At 38.6% G+C, this 26,143-nt stretch overlaps 1 protein-coding gene and 2 long non-coding RNA genes across 4 annotated transcripts in view; all 3 read left to right on the top strand.

Moving 5' to 3' along the window:
* The window catches only part of LOC147374390 (uncharacterized), an 89,579-nt gene extending 78,622 nt beyond the window's left edge, over window positions 1-10,957 (top strand). The window contains exons 3-4 of the long non-coding RNA XR_015162719.1: window positions 10,580-10,722; window positions 10,853-10,957. This is a non-coding gene — a long non-coding RNA (uncharacterized LOC147374390). The remainder of the gene's footprint in view (window positions 1-10,579; window positions 10,723-10,852) is intronic.
* A 2,030-nt stretch (window positions 10,958-12,987) lies between these two features.
* On the top strand, window positions 12,988-13,724 carry LOC147374391 (uncharacterized). The gene is made up of 2 exons (XR_015162721.1): window positions 12,988-13,171; window positions 13,417-13,724. It is a non-coding gene; the product is annotated as an uncharacterized LOC147374391 (long non-coding RNA).
* A 618-nt stretch (window positions 13,725-14,342) lies between these two features.
* RELN (reelin) overlaps window positions 14,343-26,143 on the top strand; it is a 557,372-nt gene continuing 545,571 nt past the window's right edge. The window contains exon 1 of one of the 2 annotated variants that reach the window (XM_086397037.1): window positions 14,343-14,888. In XM_086397037.1, the coding sequence (XP_086253163.1) occupies window positions 14,663-14,888 (226 nt within the window). In that variant the 5' untranslated portion in view covers window positions 14,343-14,662. The remainder of the gene's footprint in view (window positions 14,889-26,143) is intronic. The other variant, XM_086397038.1, reaches the window with a different exon arrangement.

Genomic DNA, 26,143 nt, shown 5'->3' on the forward strand with positions numbered 1-26,143 from the left:
GGGCTTTAGTTAATCAGTCTCCTGGACATGAAAGGAATATTTCTATTTTAACCCCTCTGTTGGCATTTTAGCTTGCCTGACAGGTTTATCCATACTCTTGCAATTAACACACATGATTGTTCACAACTCCCCAACCTTGAAAGCCACGGGAAGCCAAAACATTCTAAAAGTCTTAATGAGCATAGAGTCTTTAAAGGGATAAAAAATTATTAAAATAGATAGTACTGGTAAAGGGCTTCATTACTGGGCCAATGCTTGCTGCCAAGTGTCCATATCCCTTATCCATTGTGCACCTGGGAGTACATTAGTTAACGTAGTTAGAATGTAAGAAAAACTAGTAGCAGCCTTGGAATTAACCGCATCAGAACTTTGAGCTAATTGGTTCTTTCTTTGTTGTGACCCACTACACCTTTGCTCTGTGAGAATGTAACTCTGTTTAGTACTTTTTGAGGCTGGGAAAAATAAAGAAAAAACACTTTAAGGGAAAACAAGTTTTCTGGCTGATCAGCCTTTATCAAAAAAGGGTCATAAAATGTCCACAGGCCTCCAAGGTCAGAAGATAATGTACACAACATTGTTTATGGAAAAGGTATATGGAAAAGGATAAAGTCTTGGTCTTGATAAAGACAAAACAGATGTAATGTTTGGGCTGACTCTGTATGACTTTACATCTTTCATTTCTCTCTATGTACAAGTCAAGGTATAAAAGTTTCTTTTGAAAATAAAATTATGGGCCTCACTCACTGAAGCTTGGTCTCCCCGTGTCGTTCTTTTTTTTTCTTTTTTCCTCCTTTTTTCCTCTCTGTTCTTTTTTCAGGATGATTCCTTGGAACACAAGAGATTTATTGGCTTTCTGTGTCAATCAGAAAAGATCAAGCCTCTGATCTCTCCTCTTTGCTATCCTTATCGCCTAAGCCATCATCCTGAGGGTACCCCTAGATCCTGCTGGGTCTAGCCTAGGGGTACCCTCAGGATGACGGCCTAGGCAATAAGGATAGCTAAGCGGAGAGATCAGAGGCTTGATCTTTTCTGATTGACACAGAAAGCCAATAAATCTCTTGTGTTCCAAGGAGTCATCCTGAAAAAAGAACAGAGAGGAAAAAAGGAGGAAAAAAGAAAAAAAAAGAACGACAAGGGGAGACCAAGCTTCAGTGAGTGAGGCCCATAATTTTATTTTCAAAAGAAACTTTTATACCTTGACTTGTACATAGAGAGAAATGAAAGATGTAAAGTCATACAGAGTCAGCCCAAACATTACATCTGTTTTGTCTTTATCAAGACCAAGACTTTATCCTTTTCCATATACCTTTTCCATAAACAATGTTGTGTACATTATCTTCTGACCTTGGAGGCCTGTGGACATTTTATGACCCTTTTTTGATAAAGGCTGATCAGCCAGAAAACTTGTTTTCCCTTAAAGTGTTTTTTCTTTATTTTTCCCAGCCTCAAAAAGTACTAAACAGAGTTACATTCTCACAGAGCAAAGGTGTAGTGGGTCACAACAAAGAAAGAACCAATTAGCTCAAAGTTCTGATGCGGTTAATTCCAAGGCTGCTACTAGTTTTTCTTACATTCTAACTACGTTAACTAATGTACTCCCAGGTGCACAATGGATAAGGGATATGGACACTTGGCAGCAAGCATTGGCCCAGTAATGAAGCCCTTTACCAGTACTATCTATTTTAATAATTTTTTATCCCTTTAAAGACTCTATGCTCATTAAGACTTTTAGAATGTTTTGGCTTCCCGTGGCTTTCAAGGTTGGGGAGTTGTGAACAATCATGTGTGTTAATTGCAAGAGTATGGATAAACCTGTCAGGCAAGCTAAAATGCCAACAGAGGGGTTAAAATAGAAATATTCCTTTCATGTCCAGGAGACTGATTAACTAAAGCCCTAAGTTGACTTTTTCCAGAGAAAGGTGGTCGGGGATAGCCCCCTGTTAATGTCAAAAGAGTTGGTGAAAGGCACAGAATAGTAAGACAGCCAGATTCTGGTTTTAGGGTAGATGCTCGAGCAGATTCAGGCGGTCCCTTGAGTTCTGATCCGCCTTGCTCATCAGATCTCTTCTACATGACCTTGTCATGGGTGGGATCTCCTATGGTGGCTCCCGGCAGTCAACATACAGTAAAAGATGCTCAATATCAGTAATCATCAAGGAAATGAAAATCACAACCATAATGAAATATCACCTCATACCTGTCAGAATGCTTATTATAAAACACGAGAAAAAAATAAGTGTGGGCAAGGATGTGGAGGAAAGGGAACCTTTGTCCATTGTTGATGGGAATATAAATTGGTATAGTCACTATGGAAAAGAGTATGTAAGTTCCTTAAAAAAAAAATTAGAATTACCATGTGACCCAGATATTCTAATTCTGGGTATTTATCTGAAGAAAATGAAAACACTGATCCATAAAGATATATGCACCCATGTTTTATTGCAGTATTATTTACAATAGCCAAGATTTGGAAACAACCTCCAAATCATTTGTTGTTTCCAAATGGATGGAAAAAACATCAGTCATGTCTATCGATGGATGAGTAGATAAAAAATCATACACATGTGTACGTATATATGTATAATATTCAGCCATAGAAAAGAATAAAATCTTGCCATTTGCAGCTTCATGGATGGACTTCAAAGGCATTATGCTGGATGAAATAAGTCAGAGAAAGACAAATACAGAATGATGTCTTATATGTGGAATCTTAAAAACAAGAAGCTCATAGATATAGAAAGCAGACTGGTGACTGCCATAGGTGAGGGTTGGGTGGGTAAAATGGGTAAGGGGAGTTGAAACTTTCAAACTTTTAGTTATAAAACAAATAAGTCATGGAGATGTAAGGTATAGCATGTTAACTATAGTTAATAATACTATATTACCTAATTGAAAGTTGCTAAAAGAGTAAGTCTGAAAAGTTTTCATCACAAGAAAAAATATTGTAACTACCTATGGTATCAGATGTTAACTAGAATTATTGTGGTGATCATTTTGCAATATATAAAAATATCAAATCATTATTTTGTACCCTGAAACTAATATAATGCTGTATGTCAATTAAACCTCAATTAAAAATAAAATTTAAAAACACACAAAATATGTAAAAATTTATACTGCATGAGCACAATCAATTGGAAGTGATGCTCCCTTAGTCAGAATTGATGCTACTTTTCATATTGGGTAAGGATATACCTATATACAGTGGCTAAATACTGTATCTCATCAGGGCTGGATCCAGATATATAACTTGGGGGGTCCTCTTTAAGAAAAAGAATAAATTATGTGTAAAAGAGAATGACTGTTAAGAAGAAAAATTAAAACAAAGTACAAATTTTTTAGAAAGCTAGCAAATATCACAAACCCCACAAAATCCAGGAAAATAGCATAACATTTTTATCAGTGAACTGCCCAACCCACTTTTATATTAATACTACTTCTTTTCCTACATTTTTGATGGCATATACTTTAGTAAACTGCATAGATTTCTTATATTTTGAGGAGTCTTCATAAATTTTGAGGGGCCTTAATAAATTCATCCATTCAGAACATCCATCTTATATGAACAAACTCATATGTTTTGTTAAAAGAGTTTACAAACAAAATAATAAAAGCAATCCTATAGTTTTGAAATGGTCCAGACAGAATTTCACAGTGGCTTGACCATTTAAAAACTTGTTTTTTCAAAATATCTACTTGAGAAGCTTTTGTATTTATTGTGTGATTTTAGTCTCTATAAATATTAATCAGGTCACTATTTTGAAAAAAAACTTTTATAAAACTCTCATTAAAATGGTGAAATTATCCATCTGAACAGAACAAAATGAAAGATCATGATGTTTATCCAAGTCAACAATTTGTCAAATTGAAGCTGCTTTATACTTTCAAGTATTGATCATGTAAACTTTTTAAATTATTTTCATCTTTCTTCTCATCTTTATTTCATGTTTGGGAAGGTATGCACACACACCTATATATATATATATAATTTCTTTATCAACTTTTATTTTTATCATTTATGTTTTCTTGGCTATCTTAATTCTTTTCCTTGTCTTCATGACATTAACCATCAGAGTTTTTGGTTCATATTGTTTTGTAATAAGATAGTTTTTGACATTTTAAAACCTTATCTCATTTTAAATTTAGTTTTATTTTTGACATTCCTTAGAATAACTCTTTCTCATCATATTTAATTTTTTGTATAGTTAACAATTATGAAAAACATAAAATTGATTTAAGGCATAGCAAAAGCAGTCAAATGCATTTATCACCAAATGATTCACACTAATACTGCATATTAGTATACAGATGATTATGTTTATATATGTCACTGGATTGCTTGTCTCTCAGGCCATTCCACTGCATCAGTGCCAATTTTGTGTACTGCTTTTTCTGGAAACATCAGACTGTCAAAGCAAGGTGCATCAGACACACTAAATATGTGATTCGATAGATTGGGAATGGTGAAACACAGGACCACTTACAGATGTATTTGCTGTTTGTAGTAGTACTATAGCTTTATTCTCTTTGAATATAGGAATTATGGTTGAGTTAAATTACATTTCAGGTGATCCTATCAAAAACGTAATATAGCTATAATTGCAAGCATGGCATTATTTCATGTATTTCTGACAGAAGAGAACTTACATTTTGAAACATCTTATGATTGAAAGAATTTTCCAGACTAGCTTCTGGCTTCTTGCATTTCACACCTCGTTACCTCTTCACTCTCCATATATTTCTGGTGCCAGAGGCCACAGGACATGGTCTATGACATAACCTCTAATCTGTACCTACATATCATGATGCCAGTTAGGTCTGTAGAATGGATGGTAACAGTATTTCTGGAAGTCATCCTTTACTGGGGCAGCAGCTGGCAATAACTTATATGAACACACAATGTCTTCAAACCACACCAAATTACCCAACTAAATTCAAGTACCATGAATCTCCAAATCGAGTTCCCTTTAGCCATATCCAAAAAAATGCTTACAGACACTCCAATGACAGTCTACACAAGCAGAAATATGGTGGTAAAATAGAGTAGAAAAAGACAATTATCTTAACTAGTATGGTCAGATTAACTTACTTTACAAATTTTGCACAAATATCTTACCACTTGAACCCATTTCTTGTCCCCCTCTCAGGCCTTGGAGGAGGCTCATGCGTGTGAAAGGCCCTATACTTAAGCCTGTGGCCCTAAGTGGGAGGTACAGGTCCAGTTTTATTATTTCCCATATGAATAATCAATTGTCTCAGCACATTTAATGAAAAGTCCATTTTTCTCCTTTTCTGATCTGCAGTCCTGGCTACTATATATTGAATTTCCATATAATTGGGAAGACACTCTCAAATGTGCTCACTGCATGTGGTTCTTGTTTCCCCTTATGGTTGGTTCATTTTTAAAGTTTCCTGGTCTCTTAGTAGATTTCCTTTACTTTCTATAAGCCCAATAACATAAGAAAATTATGTTTTATGCTGGATCTAATTGTTTTACAGGAAACAAGTCTCCAAGAATGTCCAATGTTCTATACTGTCAGAGCAGATGCCCCTGTCCTTGGAATTCTAAATTTTGGTTATCAGATTTTTCACTTTGAGAATGTCTGGTCATTCTCAATAGTCTCTTATCTTAGTTACATTTTTGAAATATTATTTTATTTTTCTATATTTATTAAATATATACGTCTTCTATTCTGCAGATGATAATTTCAATACCTGAAGTCTTTGAGGGTCTGATTCTAGTTATTTACTATTTCTATTGATTCACTGGGTTCTGATTTCTCACAGTATTAGTGATTTTTTTTTTAATTTTAAAAACTGGTTAGAAGAGTTTTTCATTTTATTTTCATGTCCCAATAAGAATATTCCAAATTTTACACATGCTTAAACTTGTTCCTGCTGATATATGGAAAGGCCAAGTCAGTACATTAGTGATTTTTGATTGCGAACATATGTTCAATGGGGCATCTCAGGTAGCATAGTGGTAAAGAATCTGCCTGCCAATGCAGGAGACGTGAGTTCGATCCCTGGGTTGGGAAGATCCCCTGGGAGAGGAAATGGCAACCCACTCCTGTATTCTTGCTAGAAGATTCCATGGGCAGAGGAGGCTGGCAGGCTATAGTCCATGCAGTTACAGAGTCAAACACAACTGATCAACTGAACACAGCAGCACAGCATATTACTGTTGTAATTCTTTGAAGCCTGACTTAAAGGAATGGGGTTTTTCTTCCTAGAGACAATTTGAATTTGTTTCTTCTAGGTGCCTGGGAGCAGTTTCAACCCAAACACTTAAAAATTAGTTTTTGACTTGAAGTTTTTGAAATCAAACAGAAGTGTGTATTTGGGCCACAGATTCTTGATAGTCAGATTGTGGTTTCACATTTTGGTGAGAGAACACCCCCTCATCACTGCTTGCCACTAAGATTGAGACTAATGAGGAAATTTTTTTTTTCTAGTTCACCTTACTATTGGGCTTCCCTTGTCGCTCAGCTGGTAAAGAATCCACCTGCAATGCAGGAGACCTGGGTTTGATCCCTGGGCTGGGAAGATCCCCTGGAGAAGGGAAAGGATACCCATCCAGTATTCTGGCCTAGAGAATTCCATGGACTGTATAGTCCATTGGGTCGCAAAGAGTTGGAGATGACTGAGTGACTTTCACTTATTATTGAGGGTCTAGCTATTTGGGGATGGGGTATAGCTTTATGCATGGATTTCCTATCACAGTGCCTCACAAATTATCTGTGAGCCATCACAGACAACTGTTTTTGTACATATATAATCAAAATTAGTTACTAGAAAAAATGAAATTCTGCTTGGATTGTTACTGCACTATAAAATCTCTAGAAGAGTTTCCAAACACTCTCAATTTCTGTACACATCTCAACATGTATTGGCAACAGATTTTGTAAACCAATCTGCAAACTCCACTTTGAGTAGCACTTACCTTATTCATCCTACCTTTGGCAGGCCCTAAGCTTTATCTCCCATTTCCACACCCAGCCTGAACTTGTGATATAATGATTTTTTTAATTGACTCATGATTTAATTATCTCAGTATTTTTAATTTGGGGTACATTAATTAACTTGTTCTGGCAAGATATGCATATCAGAGCCAACCCTCAAATATCCCACCTTTCTCAGTGGTTTCATTCCCTAAAGGCTTAGTGTAGGAAGGATTTTATTTATTTATTTATTTTTCCAAGTGGGTTTATTTTTTTTTAATTTTATTTTATTTTTAAACTTTACATAATTGTATTAGTTTTGCCAAATATCAAAATGAATCCATCACAGGTATACATGTGCTCCCCATCCTGAACCTCTCCCTCCTCCCTCCCCATACCATCTCTCTGGGTCGTCCCAGTGCACCAGCCCCAAGCATCCAGTATCGTGCATTGAACCTGGACTGGCATCTCGTTTCATACATGATATTTTACATGTTTCAATGCCATTCTCCCAAATCTTCCCACCCTCTCCCTCTCCCACAGAGTCCATAAGACTGTTCCATACATCAGTGTCTCTTTTGCTGTCTCGTACACAGGGTTATTGTTATCATCTTTCTAAATTCCATATATATGCATTAGTATACTATATTGGTGTTTTTCCTTCTGGCTTACTTCAGTCTGTATAATAGGCTCCAGTTTCATCCACCTCATTAGAACTGATTCAAATGAATTCTTTTTAATGGCTGAGTAATACTCCATTGTGTATATGTACCACTGCTTTCTTATCCATTCATCTGCTGATGGACATCTAGGTTGCTTCCATGTCCTGGCTATTATAAACAGTGCTGCGATGAACATTGGGGTACACGTGTCTCTTTCCCTTCTGGTTTCCTCAGTGTGTATGCCCAGCAGTGGGATTGCTGGATCATAAGGCAGTTCTATTTCCAGTTTTGTAAGGAATCTCCACACTGTTCTCCATAGTGGCTGTACTAGTTTGCATTCCCACCAACAGTGTAAGAGGGTTCCCTTTTCTCCACACCCTCTCCAACATTTATTATTTGTAGACTTTTGGATCGCAGCCATTCTGACTGGTGTGAAATGGTACCTCATAGTGGTTTTGATTTGCATTTCTCTGATAATGAGTGATGTTGAGCATCTTTTCATGTGTTTGTTAGCCATCTGTATGTCTTCTTTGGAAAAATGTCTATTTAGTTCTTTGGCCCATTTTTTGATTGGGTCATTTATTTTTCTGGAGTTGAGCTGTAGGAGGTGCTTGTATATTTTTGAGATTAGTTGTTTGTCAGTTGCTTCATTTGCTATTATTTTCTCCCATTCTGAAGGCTGTCTTTTCATCTTGCTGATAGTTTCCTTTGATGTGCAGAAGCTTTTAAGGTTAATTAGGTCCCATTTGTTTATTTTTGCTTTTATTTCCGATATTCTGAGAGGTGGGTCATAGAGGATCCTGCTGTGATGTATGTCAGAGTGTTTTGCCTATGTTCTCCTCTAGGAGTTTTATAGTTTCTGGTCTTACGTTGAGATCTTTAATCCATTTTGAGTTTATTTTTGTGTATGGTGTTAGAAAGTGTTCTAGTTTCATTCTTTTACAAGTGGTTGACCAGTTTTCCCAGCACCACTTGTTAAAGAGATTGTCTTTTCTCCATTGTATATTCTTGCCTCCTTTGTCAAAGATAAGGTGTCCATATGTGTGTGGATTTATCTCTGGGCTTTCTATTTTGTTCCATTGATCTATATTTCTGTATTTGTGCCAGTACCATACTGTCTTGATAACTGTGGCTTTGTAGTAGAGCCTGAAGTCAGGTAGGTTGATTCCTCCAGTTCCATTCTTCTTTCTCAAGATTGCTTTGGCTATTCGAGGTTTTTTGTATTTCCATACAAATTGTGAAATTATTTGTTCTAGCTCTGTGAAGAATACTGTTGGTAGCTTGATAGGGATTGCATTGAATCTATAAATTGCTTTGGGTAGTATACTCATTTTCACTATATTGATTCTTCCAATCCATGAACATGGTATATTTCTCCATCTATTAGTGTCCTCTTTGATTTCTTTCACCAGTGTTTTATAGTTTCCTATATATAGGTCTTTAGTTTCTTTAGGTAGATATATTCCTAAGTATTTTATTCTTTCTGTTGCAATGGTGAATGGAATTGTTTCCTTAATTTCTCTTTCTGTTTTCTCATTATTAGTGTATAGGAATGCAAGGGATTTCTGTGTGTTGATTTTATATCCTGCAACTTTACTATAGTCATTGATTAGTTCTAGTAATTTTCTGGTGGAGTCTTTAGGGTTTTCTATGTAGAGGATCATGTCATCTGCAAACAGTGAGAGTTTTACTTCTTCTTTTCCAATTTGGATTCCTTTTATTTCTTTTTCTGCTCTGATTGCTGAATAGTTGAATATGTTGAATAGTAATGGTGAAAGTGGGCACCCTTGTCTTGTTCCTGACTTTAGAGGAAATGCTTTCAATTTTTCACCATTGAGGATAATGTTTGCTGTGGGTTTGTCATATATAGCTTTTATTATGTTGAGGTATGTTCCTTCTATTCCTGCTTTTTGGAGAGTTTTTATCATAAATGGATGTTGAATTTTGTCAAAGGCTTTCTCTGCATCTATTGAGATAATCATATGGTTTTTATTTTTCAATTTGTTAACGTGGTGTATTACATTGATTGATTTGTGGATATTGAAGAATCCTTGCATCCCTGGGATAAAGCCCACTTGGTCATGGTGTGTGATCTTTTTAATGTGTTGTTGGATTCTGATTGCTAGAATTTTGTTAAGGATTTTTGCATCTATGTTCATCAGTGATATTGGCCTGTAGTTTTCTTTTTTTGTGGGATCTTTGTCAGGTTTTGGTATTAGGGTGATGGTGGCCTCATAGAATGGAAGTTTACCTTCCTCTGCAATTTTCTGGAAGAGTTTGAGCAGGATAGGTGTTAGCTCTTCTCTAAATTTTTGGTAGAATTCAGCTGTGAAGCCATCTGGACCTGGGCTTTTGTTTGCTGGAAGATTTTTGATTACAGTTTCAATTTCCGTGCTTGTGATGGGTCTGTTAAGATTTTCTATTTCTTCCTGGTCGAGTTTTGGAAAGCTGTACTTTTCTAAGAATTTGTCCATTTCTTCCACGTTGTCCATTTTATGAGCATATAATTGTTGATAGTAGTCTCTTATGATCCTTTATATTCCTGTGTTGTCTGTTGTGATCTCTCCATTTTCATTTCTAATTTTATTGATTTGATTTTTCTCCCTTTGTTTCTTGATGAGTCTGGCTAATGGTTTGTCAATTTTATTTATCCTTTCAAAGAACCAGCTTTTGGTTTTGTTGATTTTTGCTATGGTCTCTTTTATTTTATTTGACCTTTCATTACCATTTTGGAACCTATAGAATTGACCAATGTCACCATCTCCACATTTATATTTGTATACTTTTAAAAATTTTATATACTTCCTATCTTATTTACTTTTACATTGTAAATAAGAGTAGAGATTCACATTCTTACACACACCAAAATGTTTGATACTTTGTCTCAAAAGATCAATGAAAGGCAGACAGGCGGACAGTGGGTGAATGCTTGCAACTTTGAAATTTAACTTAACGTCTTTTTTGTGTTTCATTTAGGGTCATCATCTACCAATGATTTGAAAGTTGTGGATCTCATATGTATATGATTTAATTTCCATTGTGTTAAGATTATTCAAATACTGGTCAATAATTTCTACTCATCAGCAAGAAATGAATTTATCGTCTAAGGATACTTAAAGGTATTTTTTTGTAGGCTAATTGCTTTTCCAAAGCTCTTTTAATTATAGAGGAATAGTACCCTATTTTAAACTCCTTTTCCCACAGATTTACTCATTTTTGCCCCTGACATCACATTTTATCTTTTTACAGATTTTTTGGATGTGAACCAAATTTTCTTGAAGAGTACTTCTCTATTTTTCCATTAGTTCAAAGGTTTGTAGTTTTGTGGACCAAACAAATATTTCTGAAGATGTTTATTGTGGCTCATTAAATAGAAGTAAGATCTAAAGGTTAGCACATAAGCTGGGAAGCTAAAAGTTTTGTATTATAATGCAGTTTGCCACATGAATGTGTGACAAAGTGCTCACTAGGAAGATAGTGATTGTATATCCATCTTGTGTTAGTTTCTTCATTTAACCAAAAAATTATTTAAAAGTATTAATAATAATTAGTTGAACTGGGATTCTATGAAGAAGATCTCAGAGATGTGTGAACTTGGGCCTCAATTACTGTAAGGGCACATGTATACATGCTAGTCCAAAGGACTGCTAAGTAGAGTGTACAAGCATCTACCCCCTTCTTAAGCAGCTCAACATCACTCAGGGCATTATTTAAACAGTCTCTGTGCCTGTTAATGAATAACCATGAGGCTGTAGCCACATATTTGAGCCTGCATTCTGTTCAGTTCAGTCACTCAGTCGTGTCCGACTCTTTGCAACCCCATGGACTGCAGCATGCCAGGCCTCTCTGTCCATCACCAACTCCCAGAGCTTACTCAAACTCATGTCCATCAAGCTGGTTATGCCATCCAACCATCTCATCCTCTGCCGTCCCCTTCTCTGCATAATTAATAGTATAATGCACGTAGAAAAGTCAAGTTGTAGAAGTTAAGAAACCACAAAAGAGGGGAAGATTGGAAAATAAACTTGGTCACATAAATTCAATGTTAAGAAAGCCATGGTGAGAGATTCACAAGAGGTTACTACTTACAGAGTGAAGAGGGGGACCTCCTGGGAACTGAAGACCTTCTGGGATTAAGTGCAGCTGGACCTGAACCAAGTATCAGTGCTTTACTGTGTGTGTTAGTTGCTCAGTCATGTCTAACTCTGCAACCCCACGAACTGTAGCCCATCAGGCTTCTCTGTCCATGGAATTCTCCAGCAAGAATCCTGCAGTGGATTGCCATTCCATTCTCCACAGGGTCTTCCCAACCTAGGGATCGAACCCTGGTCTCCTGAGCTACAGGGAAGTCTTGCTACTTTATAGCTTATTTCAAGCAGCAACCTTGGGATCAAGCATGGCCAGATTTGATCCCAGGCTCCTTTTCTTGCTGAGTGCCCTGGACAAATTACTTCTGTGAATCTCAACTGTATTTCTTAAAAAATGAGGATATCTACTTCACAGGCCATGGGGCTTCCCAGGTGGCTCTAGTGGTAAAGCACCTGCCTGCCAGTGCAGGAGACTTAAGAGCCTCAGGCTCGATCCCTGGGTCTGGAAGTTTCCTTGGAGAAGGAAATGGCAACCCACTCCAGTATCTTTGCCTGGAAAATCCCATGGACAGAGGAACATGGCAGGCTACAGTCCACGGCGTAGCAAAGAGTCAGACACAACTAAAATGACTTAGCATGCACTTCACAGGCCAATGTAAGAACTAAATGAGATAACCTGACATTGGGTAAAGACATCCCATGCCTTGATGCCCAAACCAGCATCAAAGTTTGCAATGGTTAAGTGCTGTACTCTAAAATGTGACTGTTCAAGTCACTGCTCTCTCACAATTACAGCTGTGTGATCTTGGACAAGTCACTTGACCTCTCTGTGCTTCAGTTTCTTCATATGTACTATTAATAATATTTTCCCCATTGGGTTATGAGGATTAAAGGAGTTAATTTATGCTTGGTACATAATAAACATTTTAAAAGTGTTTACCTAAAAATGTTCAGTAGTCTTGGATACTTTCTAGAAGTGATTCATTTTATTTTAGGTTATATTCACATAACTGGACAGAAAGGTGTTAACAGTCTTGCCAGCTGCCAGTGTCTTCTAACTGAGGCAACACTGCCTGCCTGCGGGGAACAGGTGGTGGTAACTTACCTCGGGTTGACGTGGATAGTTGCAAGGTAGGTCCCGGTGAGAACCTTTGGAGCCAGCAGCCAGGCTGCTTCGTTACTTGTTACTGACATTGAACAAATTAACATTTCTGACCATCTCCTCCCTTGTGACATGGGGATAATTTTTGCCTCTCTGAGTGGTGTGAGGATTAAATAGAGGTAACTTACCTACAGCCCAAAGCCTGCACCAGCACAGAGCGGCAGCAGTAACGATGATTACATCAAATATATACAGCAGTTAAGTCCTTGGAGATTCTTAAGGGAGGGAAACCAGAAGGTAGCCAGAAGTGGCCCTTTTACCTGTCTGATTTCGGCCTGGAGAAGAGGAAAACCACCAATCTCTTCCTTTTGCAACGAGGTAACTATAGAGGTCTCCCCTTTGAAAGATTACCATTTCACACTCCTCCTTGTCGCTCCTCAAAGACACTGTTCCTTCTAATTTTATAATCTCATTTCTCTACGTGCGGGTTTATCTGGGCTTGGTGGCGAGCCAAGGTTGGGTGGAGAGAGGCATTAAAACCTGGCAACCTGGCTCTGGATGCCGCAGGGCTCCTGCCAGCCGTCCTCGGTTAAAAACGTGCTTTTTATTTCCCTTTCCCGCAGCCTCCTGTGCAGCAGCTCATTACCACCCGCTTCAATCACCGCTGCCAGCATCTCCCCAGAATATTTCCCCCTCCTCCCGCCCCGTCTCAGGGACATTGGTCGTAGCTGACATTTAAAGGAAATAAACACCGATTTAAAAAATTACAACCATCTCCGCCTGAAGAACCCAGCAGCAATGAATAACAGAACAGTCCAGAGAAGAGCGCCTGTCGGGGCTCAGCTCCGCAAGCCCTTCCCGCCACACAATTCCCCACACCCGAGCATCACAAATAACCATTTCCAGGCACCACTTGAGGCTGCCAATTCTACTTTCGCTTAATCTCATTTTAAATTCCAGCTACAGACGCGGCTCGGTCGCTGCGGCGAGGAGCGGGGCGGGGGTCAGCGGGAGGGACGCAAGGCCTAGGTCTGAAAGAAGCGCAGGGGCCCCTCGCGGTTTGGGGTCTCAGGCGGATCCCCAGAACCAATGCGGGCCGCCCAGGCTCCGAGGTGGGCGAGCCCCGAGGGGCGCTAGGCGCAGCCCGCGCAGACAAAGAAGCCGGCGCCAGCACAGGTCCCCACCGCCCTTCTCCTCCTCCGCGCCTCCTCTCAGAAAAAAAAAGAGGGAAATCTGAGGGCCAAAAGGAGACCGTCCAGTCCTTTTGCTCCTCCAGACACCTAGGCGGGAGCGTCTCTCTGAGGCGTTTAAGTCCCTCAGGGCAGATTCGTGGACTCCGTGGCCCCGACCCCGCCCGGCGGCCCTTTAGAATGCGAACTGGGCTTCGGCGCCGGGACTCCCGAGAGGCGTGCGCCCAGCGCAGCGCGAGGTGCGGCGAGCGAGCCCGAGTGGGCGGGGGCCAGGCGGGCGCGCGCCGTGCGACGCGCGGGGGCGGGGGAGCGGCCGGGACACGTGTGGCAGCGGCGGGGGGGATTCGGCGCCCGGGGCTTTAAGAAGGTGTGGAGGGGGGCGGGAGCTTTCCCAGGCCTGGCCGAGGGGCGTCGCGCAGAGGCGGCGGCGGCGCACCGAGGCAGCGACCGTCCCGCTCCCGGCGTCCGCAGCCCGGCCCCGCGCTCCCGCGGGCCAAAGAAACTTTGGGAGCAGCGGTCTCCCGCGGAACTTCCCGGCGGGGCTCGGCGCCCGCGCCCGCGCCCGCTCTACTCCGTCCGCCGCCTTCTCGCATTCTCTCCAAGCGGCTACTCGGTCCCGGCGCCTCCAAAACTGAATGAGAGAGCGGCACTCAGGGCGCGCGGTGGCGGCGGCGGCGGCATGGAGCGCAGTTCCTGGGCCCCGCGGACTTTCCTCCTGGCGCTGGTGCTGGGGGCGACGCTGAGGGCGCGTGCGGCGGTGGGCTATTACCCTCGCTTTTCGCCATTCTTTTTCCTGTGCACTCACCACGGGGAGCTGGAAGGAGATGGGGAGCAGGGCGAGGTGCTCATTTCCCTGCACATTGCGGGCCACCCCACCTACTACGTTCCGGGACAAGAATACCATGGTAGGTACCTCAGCATCTCTGCTCTCACCGGCCAGCGCAGCTTTGTACCGCTTTCCTTCTTCCCAGGGGCCATTTAAACCTGAACCGTGACAACCCTTACCTCAGCTTTGCGCTCGGAGGAGGGAGAGAAAACAAACTTAGTGGGGGAGAGAGTTGCGAGTTAGAATTTATTGACCGGTCGCCCCCCACCCCGACTCCACACGCTCCCCTCACGCGTCTCTCCGAGAGGAGCGGGTTCTAGGCAGGGAAAGGCCGGAAAATTTGGTCCTCCTCACTCGTGGTTCTGACAGCTGACACTTGAATGAATTCGCGCCTCTTGTTTCCTTAACCCGAGTCCTCGGATTCCAGACCTTTGTCCCTGCTCTCGTTCCCCCTGCAGGGCAGCCGAGTGGCGCTAGGCTGTGCGGACCCGCTGGTGACAGATTGACGCGCCCGGGTCCGCAGCCGCCCCGCCGGTCGCCCGCTCGCCGCAAACTTCCCGCAGCTTCTCGGCCAGGGGTCCTTCTCGGTTCCTTCGTAGTCAACGGCCCTCCTGACAGGGAGCGGCTGCTTCCAGCGCTCTATTCTAAAGTGGCGTTGAAAATGTCAGGAAATGGTGTGTTTTTTTCCTAAGTCTCCTCTTATTTTAACGTGCCTTTTCTTTCTAGAACGATCTCTGTGATATTTATTAATGATTATGTCTTTTTAATCTGCACAGCTTTAATTTCCAGGTAGGGACTGGAAGTTCCTTATAATTTAAAGATACCTTTTGAAAAAGGATCATTATGGAGCCCTTCATCAAAATTAAACATGATTGAAGAGGTACAATTTAGCTGCAAGCAATAGAATGTTGTGTAGTGCATGCATTTTTGATGTTTTAAGCTAGTAAATGGAGTATGTGGGAAAATAAGATATTGTCTATTTTCTATTATTTCTATTATTTCCTGGAACTTCTGAATATTTCTCTTTACTTCCATGGCGCTTTTAAGCGGCAACAGGCACTATTTAATTAGAATCTAAAGGCAAAAATACTGATACCCAACCAAATAGAAACTGTTGTCTCGTGATTTCATGTTACAGTTTCCATTTTTTGTGGGCTAACAGTTATTGGCATAGCAGGAGATAATCCACGGAGCAGCTGGCATTTGAGATAAACATGGATATAAAAATGATAAGAAATCTTAAGTTTTCTAGTTTAAAAAATCCTTCATATCCGCTTTAAAATATTTAGTCTAAATGCTTACTAGAGATTTAAAATAGTACTTTAAAAAAAAATAAAATAGTACTTTTACAGCTTTCTTGTGGCATGGCGGCAGCCTTGTCTGTAAAGCAGAAGTCTAATTTGGTGGAATTTCAGACTTTGGAATATTAATTTTCTGTAACTAGTTCCCTCTTTTAAAGCACTTATTGTGCTTACTCTCAAGAGCAGTCTGATGTTTTCCTGAGTTCATGAGAATCTTTTAAGGAAAAGGACCAGCCAATATGATGCCAACTCAGACCTCACCCGAAGACCAATGGATTGAACCTGTCACTTGGTGTGAGTCTTAGTGAAGGTGTAGAGAGTCAAGGCTGGGCTAAAAGATGTGGTTGTCAGGTTGTGATAGAAGACCTATGGTAATACAAAGCCTCATTTCTGCCCTCTCTGTTTCCATATCCTTTGTAAGGTGCCAGCATAGAAAACTTAAAAATACCAAACTATGACATAGCCTTTGCTTTTGCTATGAAGCTAGCAAATGTAAGTCAACCTAAGACTGACCATAATCACATTCTAAGTCTAAAAAGAAATAGATGATAGTAAGATTGCAGTGTAACACTTCAAGTTGCATGTTGTGTGGGAAAGTCTCAACGTCTACCTCTTCCATCACTAGAAAAGGTAGAGAACTTTTATCATGTAAGTTTAAGATGATCAGATCATTCTAAACTTTGTGAATGGTTTTTGTAGGATTTTAAATTCCTGTTACCTGTTTTGTCAAATATTTAGATTTTGAAACTGGCTGTAGCTATAGGCCTTCAGTAAGTTTTTCCTTGTGAAATTTTCTACAGGTAGAAGAACTGTTTAAAAATGAAATGATGCTTACACATGTCTCCTTTTTTTATAGACTTTTGGAAATTAATGTTTAAAATTAATTATGTAACATCTATTTAAGAATTGAACTGATAGTAAGAAATTTTAACCTAATATACTGTTGTAGTTAGGTTAGGAGGTTATTTGGCCAATTTTTTTTTTAAACTAAGAAATACAAAATATTAGCTTCAGACTTTATTTCTAATTTTTTAAATTTTTAAAATGTAACAGTTATATCAGGAAAACTCTATCTTATCTATGATTTACACTGAACTCAGCATTTGAGGGAATGATTCTGGGGTACAGCTGATGACTGTTACTTTTTTACCTAAAAGAATGCATTGAGACAGAGGTAGTGTGTATAATGCTACCTAACACAGAACATGACTGGAGATCAGGCTGTGTCAGCTACCCTCTGAGACTTGTGTCTGTGACAGAATAAGAGATGGAGATGCAAATATCAGAGTTCAATATTATGGGTCTCTGTATGTGTAGTATTTGTTTAAAGATTTTTGTTGAAAATCTTCTGAAAAAAAAAAAAAACACAACAAAAATGCAATACAAAGAATTTGAAATTTGTGTATCTAACAGAATTGTCAGATATTCCTATCGTCAAGTAGTGTATTCATCTGTTCACAGTATTGGAAGCTCTACTAATTCTCATCACTTGATCACTTGGTACCTCTGTTGTCAGCTTCTTGTATCTTTTAAATCTGTTGTCTGTGACTTTCTTGAAAGGGCATCGTTAGTCACAATGAGCCGTGGTGTCTGCATGATGAGTTTAGAAACTCGGCAGTAAGAGGTTATGGTTGTATATTTAGCAATATATGTCTATGTGTATGTATATCATGTTGAATTAGGAAAGTCTCAGGGTCGGAGCAATTTTTCCTAGAATTTCCTTTTTTGGCACAAATCTCCAAATATGGTCAGTTTCCACAGCATGGTTTCCAGGCCCATACCTTAATTTCTTTTTTTTTTGGTAGAAAATTGCAAATGATGGGAAAATAGGAAATGGAAACCTAGATGGTCCAGTCAGGTAGCCATTCTCTTCCTAAGCCACACCTGGCAATTCACTGCTCCTTCTCCTAAGGACCAGGTCATGATTGTGAAACAAGCAAAGATTGAGTTGATGTCTGCACCTTTTCTTTCCCCTGATAATCCCTCTTCTTCACCCTGACTCCTTAGGCTTTTGTTTAAACCAATTTGTAGTGAATGTGACTTGTCAATGTTTTATTCTCCCACAGTCTTAATTACAACTGTGGAAAGAGGTTTTTCCCTTTTTGTTTAAAAGAATTTGGACATCATTGAACAGACAGATAGTATATTTTGAACTAGAAAGATTTGGATAAACCTGACATCCTGTAATAAGAAAATGCCAACTCACAGGATGGGCTTTATTCAGTCATCAGAAGGGAGAGGTCAGATATAAGAGAAAAAAAAAAACACATTATCTGTGAAAGCCTAAGTAAATGAGTCTGTGAAAAGTGCCTGAGCTTCCATGAGACAATTCAGATATGAGACAATTTCTCTGAATTTCTAAAAAGACTAGAATACCCATTATTACAGTGGCATAAGGTGGGGGAAATGTTCCAATACAGTGAAAAATATGCTCTAAAATATTGATAGAGGAAAAGTATCTGTTTTAAGCAGAACTGAATAGGTAATAAAGCATAATGCTTTATAAAGGGGATTTGATTATATTTTGTAAATTTGGTATCACTACTGATAGTTCTTCTGTCCTACATTTTCATTCTATTATTTATTTAATCATATTGTGGAGTGTGTGGGAAAACAAACTTCAACTGCTAAAACAGAATGTTTACGTAAAAAAGGTAAAATCAGAATAAAGTATTTAGGGTATTTTGTTGTAACCATTATTGGTATTATATTAAATGTGTTCTGGAATCAACTGGTTGCCATTTAAAAATCACCATTCAAAGGCAGTGCAATATAATGACTTCAAGTACTAGAATGATGTGTATGTCAGATACAATTTTTGGTAATATACTCCAGATTAAATTTCTTTCAAGGGAATGATTTTTTTAAAATTTGAATTAAATAACAATTATTTGAATTAATATTGCAGTTATTTGAATTAGCAATTATTTGAATTAATAGCAACCTGCTATTGCTAAGGTAACTGGGTTATTGATTGGGTGAGTATATATTTGTTCTTTATATGTCTCTCACTCTGGAATCAGCATATTTAAACTCAGAATCATTTGTCAGATACAATTTATAAGTGAACTACATCTGTGTCCTGCTTGTATATAACTATGAAAACTGAATATTTTAAAGCATTTTCCTCTACTTGTCTGATATTTCATCTCGTACTCTACAACTTATTTCAAATATATGTTACTGATGTGGTTCAGATTGTTTCTTAAATCATATAAACATTGATTTAATATATATTCCCTGTGTGAGTTTCAAAAAATTAGGTCTTTAGAATCATAATTGAAAACATCTAATTTAGGCAGATGTTCTTACTTCAGTCATAGCACTACATTACTAGAAATTATTTAATTAGAATATTTTCCTCTAATTTTTATGAATCTTTATTTTAAACTATTATTTTTGTTTTCATCAAAAATGTTAAAGAATAAAAGTTGTATCATTGTAATCATATATTTTTATAGAACCATCTTATTCCAATAAATTTGTCTTTTCACCTTTAAAAAATCATAGGTGTTTTCACATTTTTTTCCATAAATTAGTTTCATTCAAAAGATAATATCTAGAACTTATCTTTGATTTATTTTTCCCCTGCCTGGAATTGGTCAGCTCTATAGATGATCTGGAAATCTTACATTATTAGTTATATAGGATATATTGCATATTAAGCCATACTTGTTCTTCCAATGACTTTAGATGACACCTTGACAGTTATTTATTGTGTCTTTAATGTTCACAAATAGTCACTAATGCATGTATATTTGAAATATATTTCAGGTAGCCTTTACACTGGAAAAGCATAAATGAGTTACTGGTACTTTTTAAACACTGGCATTAAAAAATCTTGTATATATTCTCACACAAAAATATAAAGCTCGCTCTTCTTTTAAAAAATTCTTTATGTGATATAAAAATAGAAAAAAATAGATAACCCTATACTCAGTGCTTTTAGTTAGAATGGGTAGATTCAGTGTGCAAAGAAGTGCTTTGAACTATGATTGGGTGATGACATAACACACGTATGATAAAGAAAATTCATTTATCTAAATGTTTTGGCTTCAATGATAACTTGGGTGATTAATCCACCCCTCTCCTACCCCACTGATTTTAAAGTTATTTATAAAATAATAAAGCTGTATCAATCTTATTAAACTTAAAGAAATATTAAAAACACATTTTCAGAAATTGGAACTGAATTTTCAGATATGAAGATTTCTTAATGACTGTTCAAACACAAGAATGGTATATTTAAAAAAAAAATACTCTTGGCTCTCAGGAAATTCCACGTGAGGTGATCTCACTTTGGTGTCTCTTGTTTAGCTTAGAGAGTAATTTTTGCCATGGTCACCTGCCATGCCCATCTCATTGAAGGCAGAGCTTCTGAAGGGTTGAATGCTGTGCCTATGGGTTAACCAATTATTTCTAACATGTGCTTCTCTAAAACTACTCATATTTTTCCTTTTTATTTGATGTCCTGTAGGAGCGAAGGGTAGCAGCTGGATTTGGGGTGTGTAAATGGCAACCCACTCCAGTGTTCTTGCCTGGAGAATCCCAGGGACGGGGGAGCCTCGTAGGCTGCCATCTATGGGGTCGCACAGAGTCAGACATGACTGAAGCGACTTAGCAGCAGCAGCAGCAGCAGAAGGATCACTACAAATGTACAGATGTTGATTTATGGCTTAAGGCAGCTCTAATTATTAAAAAAATGTAATTAGATAGCTTTTGAATGCCACAAAGAGATAGTTATAGGAATTATGAGGTTCCCAAGTAAACATTGAAAACCTAGGTTATCTCTCAATGCTAATTTAGCTTTCTTTAGAAACATAAAACTTTGTTTGGGAAACAAATTAAATTTTATTGATTAAAGGACTCTTTGAAACTGTATGCGAACTCATGAGTGTTTCAAATAGCCCTGGTTACTGATGGATGCTGTTGCCCGCATACCAAGGGACATGAAGAAGGAGTGATAGTGGTTTACCAATAAGTGCTACGCTCGCCTCAGAATCATCATTCTCTGCCTTTCCTGCTCTGACCCTGTCTCCTTACACCTGTATCTCACGTGTTTTCTCCCATGTCCCCTGTCTTCCTCCTCCTATTTTTTTTTTCATTTTCTTTTTTCTTTTGCTCTTTCCCCTCACATCACAGGGCCTTGTCTTCCCTCTCCTCTTCCTTCTTCTTTCCTGCTTCAAAACATGATTCCTTTGCTCCTTTAATTCTTTCTCTTTCTTCCTTTCAGATTTACTGTCACTATCTCAACCTTTTTTCTCTCCTCTTTAGCATGAAAAATATTAATATATATACAGACAGTGTGTAATTACCATGTATTTTATTCATTGGATATTTATAATAATAAAAGTGGATGAGTTGGCTCCTGTATTTCTCTCAAAAAAATAGCTTCATCTTTCTGTGACATGCACTTGCCCTTTTTAAAAATCATAGGATAGTTATTCCTAATAGGAAAGTAAGGTTCTTCCTCCTACACTGTAAAATCTCTCAGAAGAACTTTCAAGCCAGTAGCTGTTTAATTCTGAGTTAGCTACTTTCCCCACTGTCAGCTATGGAGTCAAACTGCAGAATCAGAAGTCTGTGTATGGAAGCATATGTATATAAATATATATATACACACACACCATGAGGAAGAGGTACAGTTTAGGAAAATGCACACTGAATTAGCTTAACTCTAAAAGGTAGGTTGATTTGATGTCTTGAATGCTTGAGTTCATAAAGACTTTTCTAATAAAGGGATGGACTGTTTCTATCACCACCTCAGTCACCTCAAGTTATATCCTTTACTTTCTAGTCTCTTTGCTAAGACTCCTAACAATTGTATAGCTATGAAATAGTGATGCCACCTTTCAGGGTACCTGGCACTTAACAGGTTATAAAGAGGGTAGAGACCTTGGCATGAACACTAGATTGGGTGTCAAAAAGGGAGGTTTGTTGCTCTGGGGTAAGTTCCACAGTCTTTCTTCATTAAAACCTATTTTAGGGACTTTCATACTGGTCAAGTGACTCAAGACTCCATACTCCCAATGCAGGGAAACCCTTGGTTGGATCTGTAGTCAGAAACGAGATCCTACATGCTACAACAGTATTCTTGCCTGAAAAATTCCATGGACAGAGGAGCCTGGTGGGGTACAATCCATGGGGTCATAAAGAGCCAGGCACTACTGAGCAAGATAATGGTGGTGGACGAGGAGTTCAGCAGGAACTGAAGGAAATAACTTGAGGTGACTGAGGTGATGATAGAGACCATCCCTTTACTAGAAAATGCTTTATGCAGTCAAAGTTTATACCTGAACAGCTGTATCAGCCCTGGAATACCTCTTATGGACTTCTTGTATCTTAAGAGAAATCAGTCAAGTTCTTGTTATTTGCACCTGTGTAATTCTAATTATTTCTTCTAAACACATAAATGATCCATTTTGCATTCTCTTTTAGATTTGTCCCAATTCTTGTATTGAGCTCTGAAGTGCTCTGGTTCTCCCATAGAATTACTTTTGGTCACATTGATGGAACTATGATATTTAGTAAGACACTTTTGATGATACATTTTCAGAGTTTCCCTCAAGATGTACTATTAATACTTCTGCAGGTGGCAAAAGAGTGCATTGTATGCTAACTTTTTACTGATGTTTTGAGAAGGTAACCTGTGCCCTACCTTTAATTACTGGAGTTTCTTGTAACTGATAATTTATGCTAGTGAGTTTGTTTATAAACTTTATTTCCTGTCAGTCCTATTTGTCTAAAATGCAGCATCACCATGTGTAAATCCTGTTGACACTTAAAATACTTAGATGTGTGACATGATTGTGAACATGAGCTCTGCCCCAACCTTAACCTTGTTTGTTATGTCTGGCTCAGCCTCTAGGACCAAATCCAGTATTGTCATTTCTCTCTTGCTTGCTGCATATTGACAGAGGAAACAGGCATCTCAGCCTTACCTTTAGGAACATAGAATCTTTTTGTTTAGGCCACCTTTGTTATGAATGTTGAAATATCCTATGATCATAGTTGCAGATGTTTTCTTACTTCCTTATTTTTCATGTAAACATTTCCTGTAACCTCGTCCTGCAAAAAATGTTACATGTCCAGTGTTTGTGATGGAGGAATATAAAGAAATTAGTTGGTTGTAGGCCTTTTTTTTTTGAAAGATGAGTTCATATTCCCATTCCAGGCACTGATACTATCAAAAAATTTTTAGAAAGGTAACTCAGGAACTTGGGAATAAATTAATAACAACAACATTAACAATAGCAAGCCCTAAAGAAGCCCTTAGTATGTGTCAAGTACTGATCTATATGCTTTATGTTAAATGTTAATTCATGTAATTTTCACAAGAACCTCATGAGGTGGGTATTGCTATCCTCCTTTTTGGAGATAAAATCTAAGTCACAGAAAAATAAGTGTTTTTTGCCCAAGATCATAAAACTGTCATGCAAGAGTGCTCAATCCGTCTTGCTTCAGAACCCATATTTTTATCTAATATGCATTTATTTTTAGAAATGAGAATTATTTCAAGAAAGAGATAATAAAACATTACAAAAGACATTTTAACAGAGGGAAAATAAGGAAAAGTGAAAGCTAATTTTGTTATTTAAAATAAAGACTACAAAATGAAAACCACAAAGATTATATCCATGCCAAACAAGACCAGGATTAAAAAAAAAAAAAAAAGACCAGGATTTTATAGTCCTAAGTATTCCTTGACTAGAATCACCTTCCAGACAAAGCACAAAGCAGTTGACTTAAAAGAGTTAACATGCCTTTAAACTATCATCATGAATAGAAATATGAGGAAGTGATTCGCAAATTTTGCTGAAATTTATTAACATTTTGATGAATGTAATTTTAGTGAAGATTTTCAAGTAAATAGGGAATTTCTTCTCTGACTTACTGTTAGAACTTGAGTAGGACATGAATATAAGAGGAAAACTGTAAATTTAGATATAGAGACATTTTAAAAGATTTTCATTGCAGTGCATCTATTTGTAACATATTTCTTTCTTTAGGAAATTCCTTCAAGTGTTACCAGTCTGTGGGTAGAGCCTGTGAAGTTGAGTAATGGGCTTCACAGCGAAAGTCCTGGTGACAGTCCAGAGTGTTGTGCAGTGTCTGACCTTGCTTGTCTATCACTGTCTCACAGTGATAGAGATGCCAGTGGAATAACGAGTTGCTTTATACTTGCCTTTGTAGGGTTATTTTTCAGATGTGAATCAGATTTTTAAATATCACTTTCTATTGAGCTTATTTGAATGAGGAGGAAAAGGGCTAAGCATCATCTCCTGCCCTTGTCCCCAAATTAATTCACCTTCTACCAAGGAGGGCAGAAGTCAGTTGGAGGTTTGGTGCAACCAGGTGAGGTGACACATGAATTATGGTAGTAATACCAGTGTTTCCGAAGAATTGATGCTTTTGAACTGTGGTGTTGGAGAAGACTCTTGAGAGTCCCTTGGACTGCAAGGAGATCCAACCAGTCCATTCTAAAGGAGATCAGCCCTGGGATTTCTTTGGAAGGAATGATGCTGAAGCTGAAACTCCAGTATTTTGGCCACCTCATGCGAAAAGTTGACTCATTGGAAAAGACCCTGATGCTGGGAGGGATTGGGGGCAGGAGGAGAAGGGGACGACAGAGGATGAGATGGCTGGATGGCATCACCGACTTGATGGACGTGAGTTGGGAGTGAACTCCGGGAGTTGGTGATGGACAGGGAGGCCTGGCGTGCTGCAGTTCATGGGGTTGCAAAGAGTCGGACACAACTGAGCCTCTGAACTGAACTCAGCTGAACTGAACCAGTGTTTCCTGAATTGTCACCATTGTAATTTATCCTAAAGTTTGCTGAATGGAGAGCCACTGACCCCTGGTGGAAGCTAAATCAGATGGTGGAGGACAGATTCAGGCTGCGAGCTTCCTGTGTCAAACCCACAGAGGGCCTGAAGGGAGGAAGGCTTATGCTTTCACTAGGGGAGAAAAATGTGCTTCATTGGACATTAACAAAAGGACAGTAGCCTTATAAAGCTATTATCACAAAGTGTAGACAAGGTCCACATAGAGATCATTTCTTTCCTCAGGCAGGATAGAGCAGATCATCTCTCTGTTTAGCATTCACCAGTGAGCTGTGCCGAGGTGTAGTTCTAATGGCAGATCCGTGAGCCTCCAGGGTGGTGTAGGAAGCCCAGAGGCTAGTTACTGGGTGACCTGACCTCATACAGGTATTAAACTGTGAATATTTGTCTCAAAGAGGCAGACACTTCAATTCCAAATGAATTGTGAAGCATTTTAAACATACAGAAAACTACAATAAATTAAAATTCAAGATTGGAATCACTAATGAGTACCCAAGGGATACCTATCTGTATCCGTTGAAGTAAAATGCAAATGCTCTGGAGATCAAGCTCTTCACAATTGTTAAAATAATACTTAATTGATTTGACCCACATTGCTGAGTGATTTTTGCACGTCTAGACAAGTTTGTCCTGTCTCAGCTATGCCAGGGGTTCCCATGTATTTCTACAATATAATGAAAAACATGGAAGCTTCGCAAACATGAAAGAGGAGGAAATCTTGAGCGAGGTACAGGCTTGGTTGTCATCTTATAGAAACAACTGGTAAAAAATAAAGTTCATTACTTTGGTTAATTAAAGACAGATATTTCCAGTGAATAAGAAGAATGTTTCTTAAAAGTATTGTCAGTAAAAGATTTATATTGAAATTTAGGTTGGCTATTGAAATATTACCAAATAAAACAATTTCTTAAGCTTTTGTTTTGGTTACAATAGCCTCTAAACCTTTATTTTTACTTATGTTGTGACATGGACCCATGTGAAGATTTATAAGTTTTATTATTAGCTACCACAGAGTTGTACAGGTTGGAGAAGGGCAGGTGTGCCAGAGTACCGTGGCTGCCAGCCACAGAAACTGGTTGTGGCTAATGTGGGCTAAAGGAATTCATTAATAGGAAGTGGTTTAGAATGGAAGGAAAATCCAGATATTAGACTTAGAAATGATGATAGAGTATCATGGAACAGGGAATCA

The sequence above is a fragment of the Bos grunniens genome, chromosome 4, assembly GCF_055505025.1.
Source record: "Bos grunniens cultivar Pamir isolate PY7600 chromosome 4, Bosgru_T2T1.0, whole genome shotgun sequence".
Classification (NCBI taxonomy): Eukaryota; Metazoa; Chordata; class Mammalia; order Artiodactyla; family Bovidae; genus Bos; species Bos grunniens.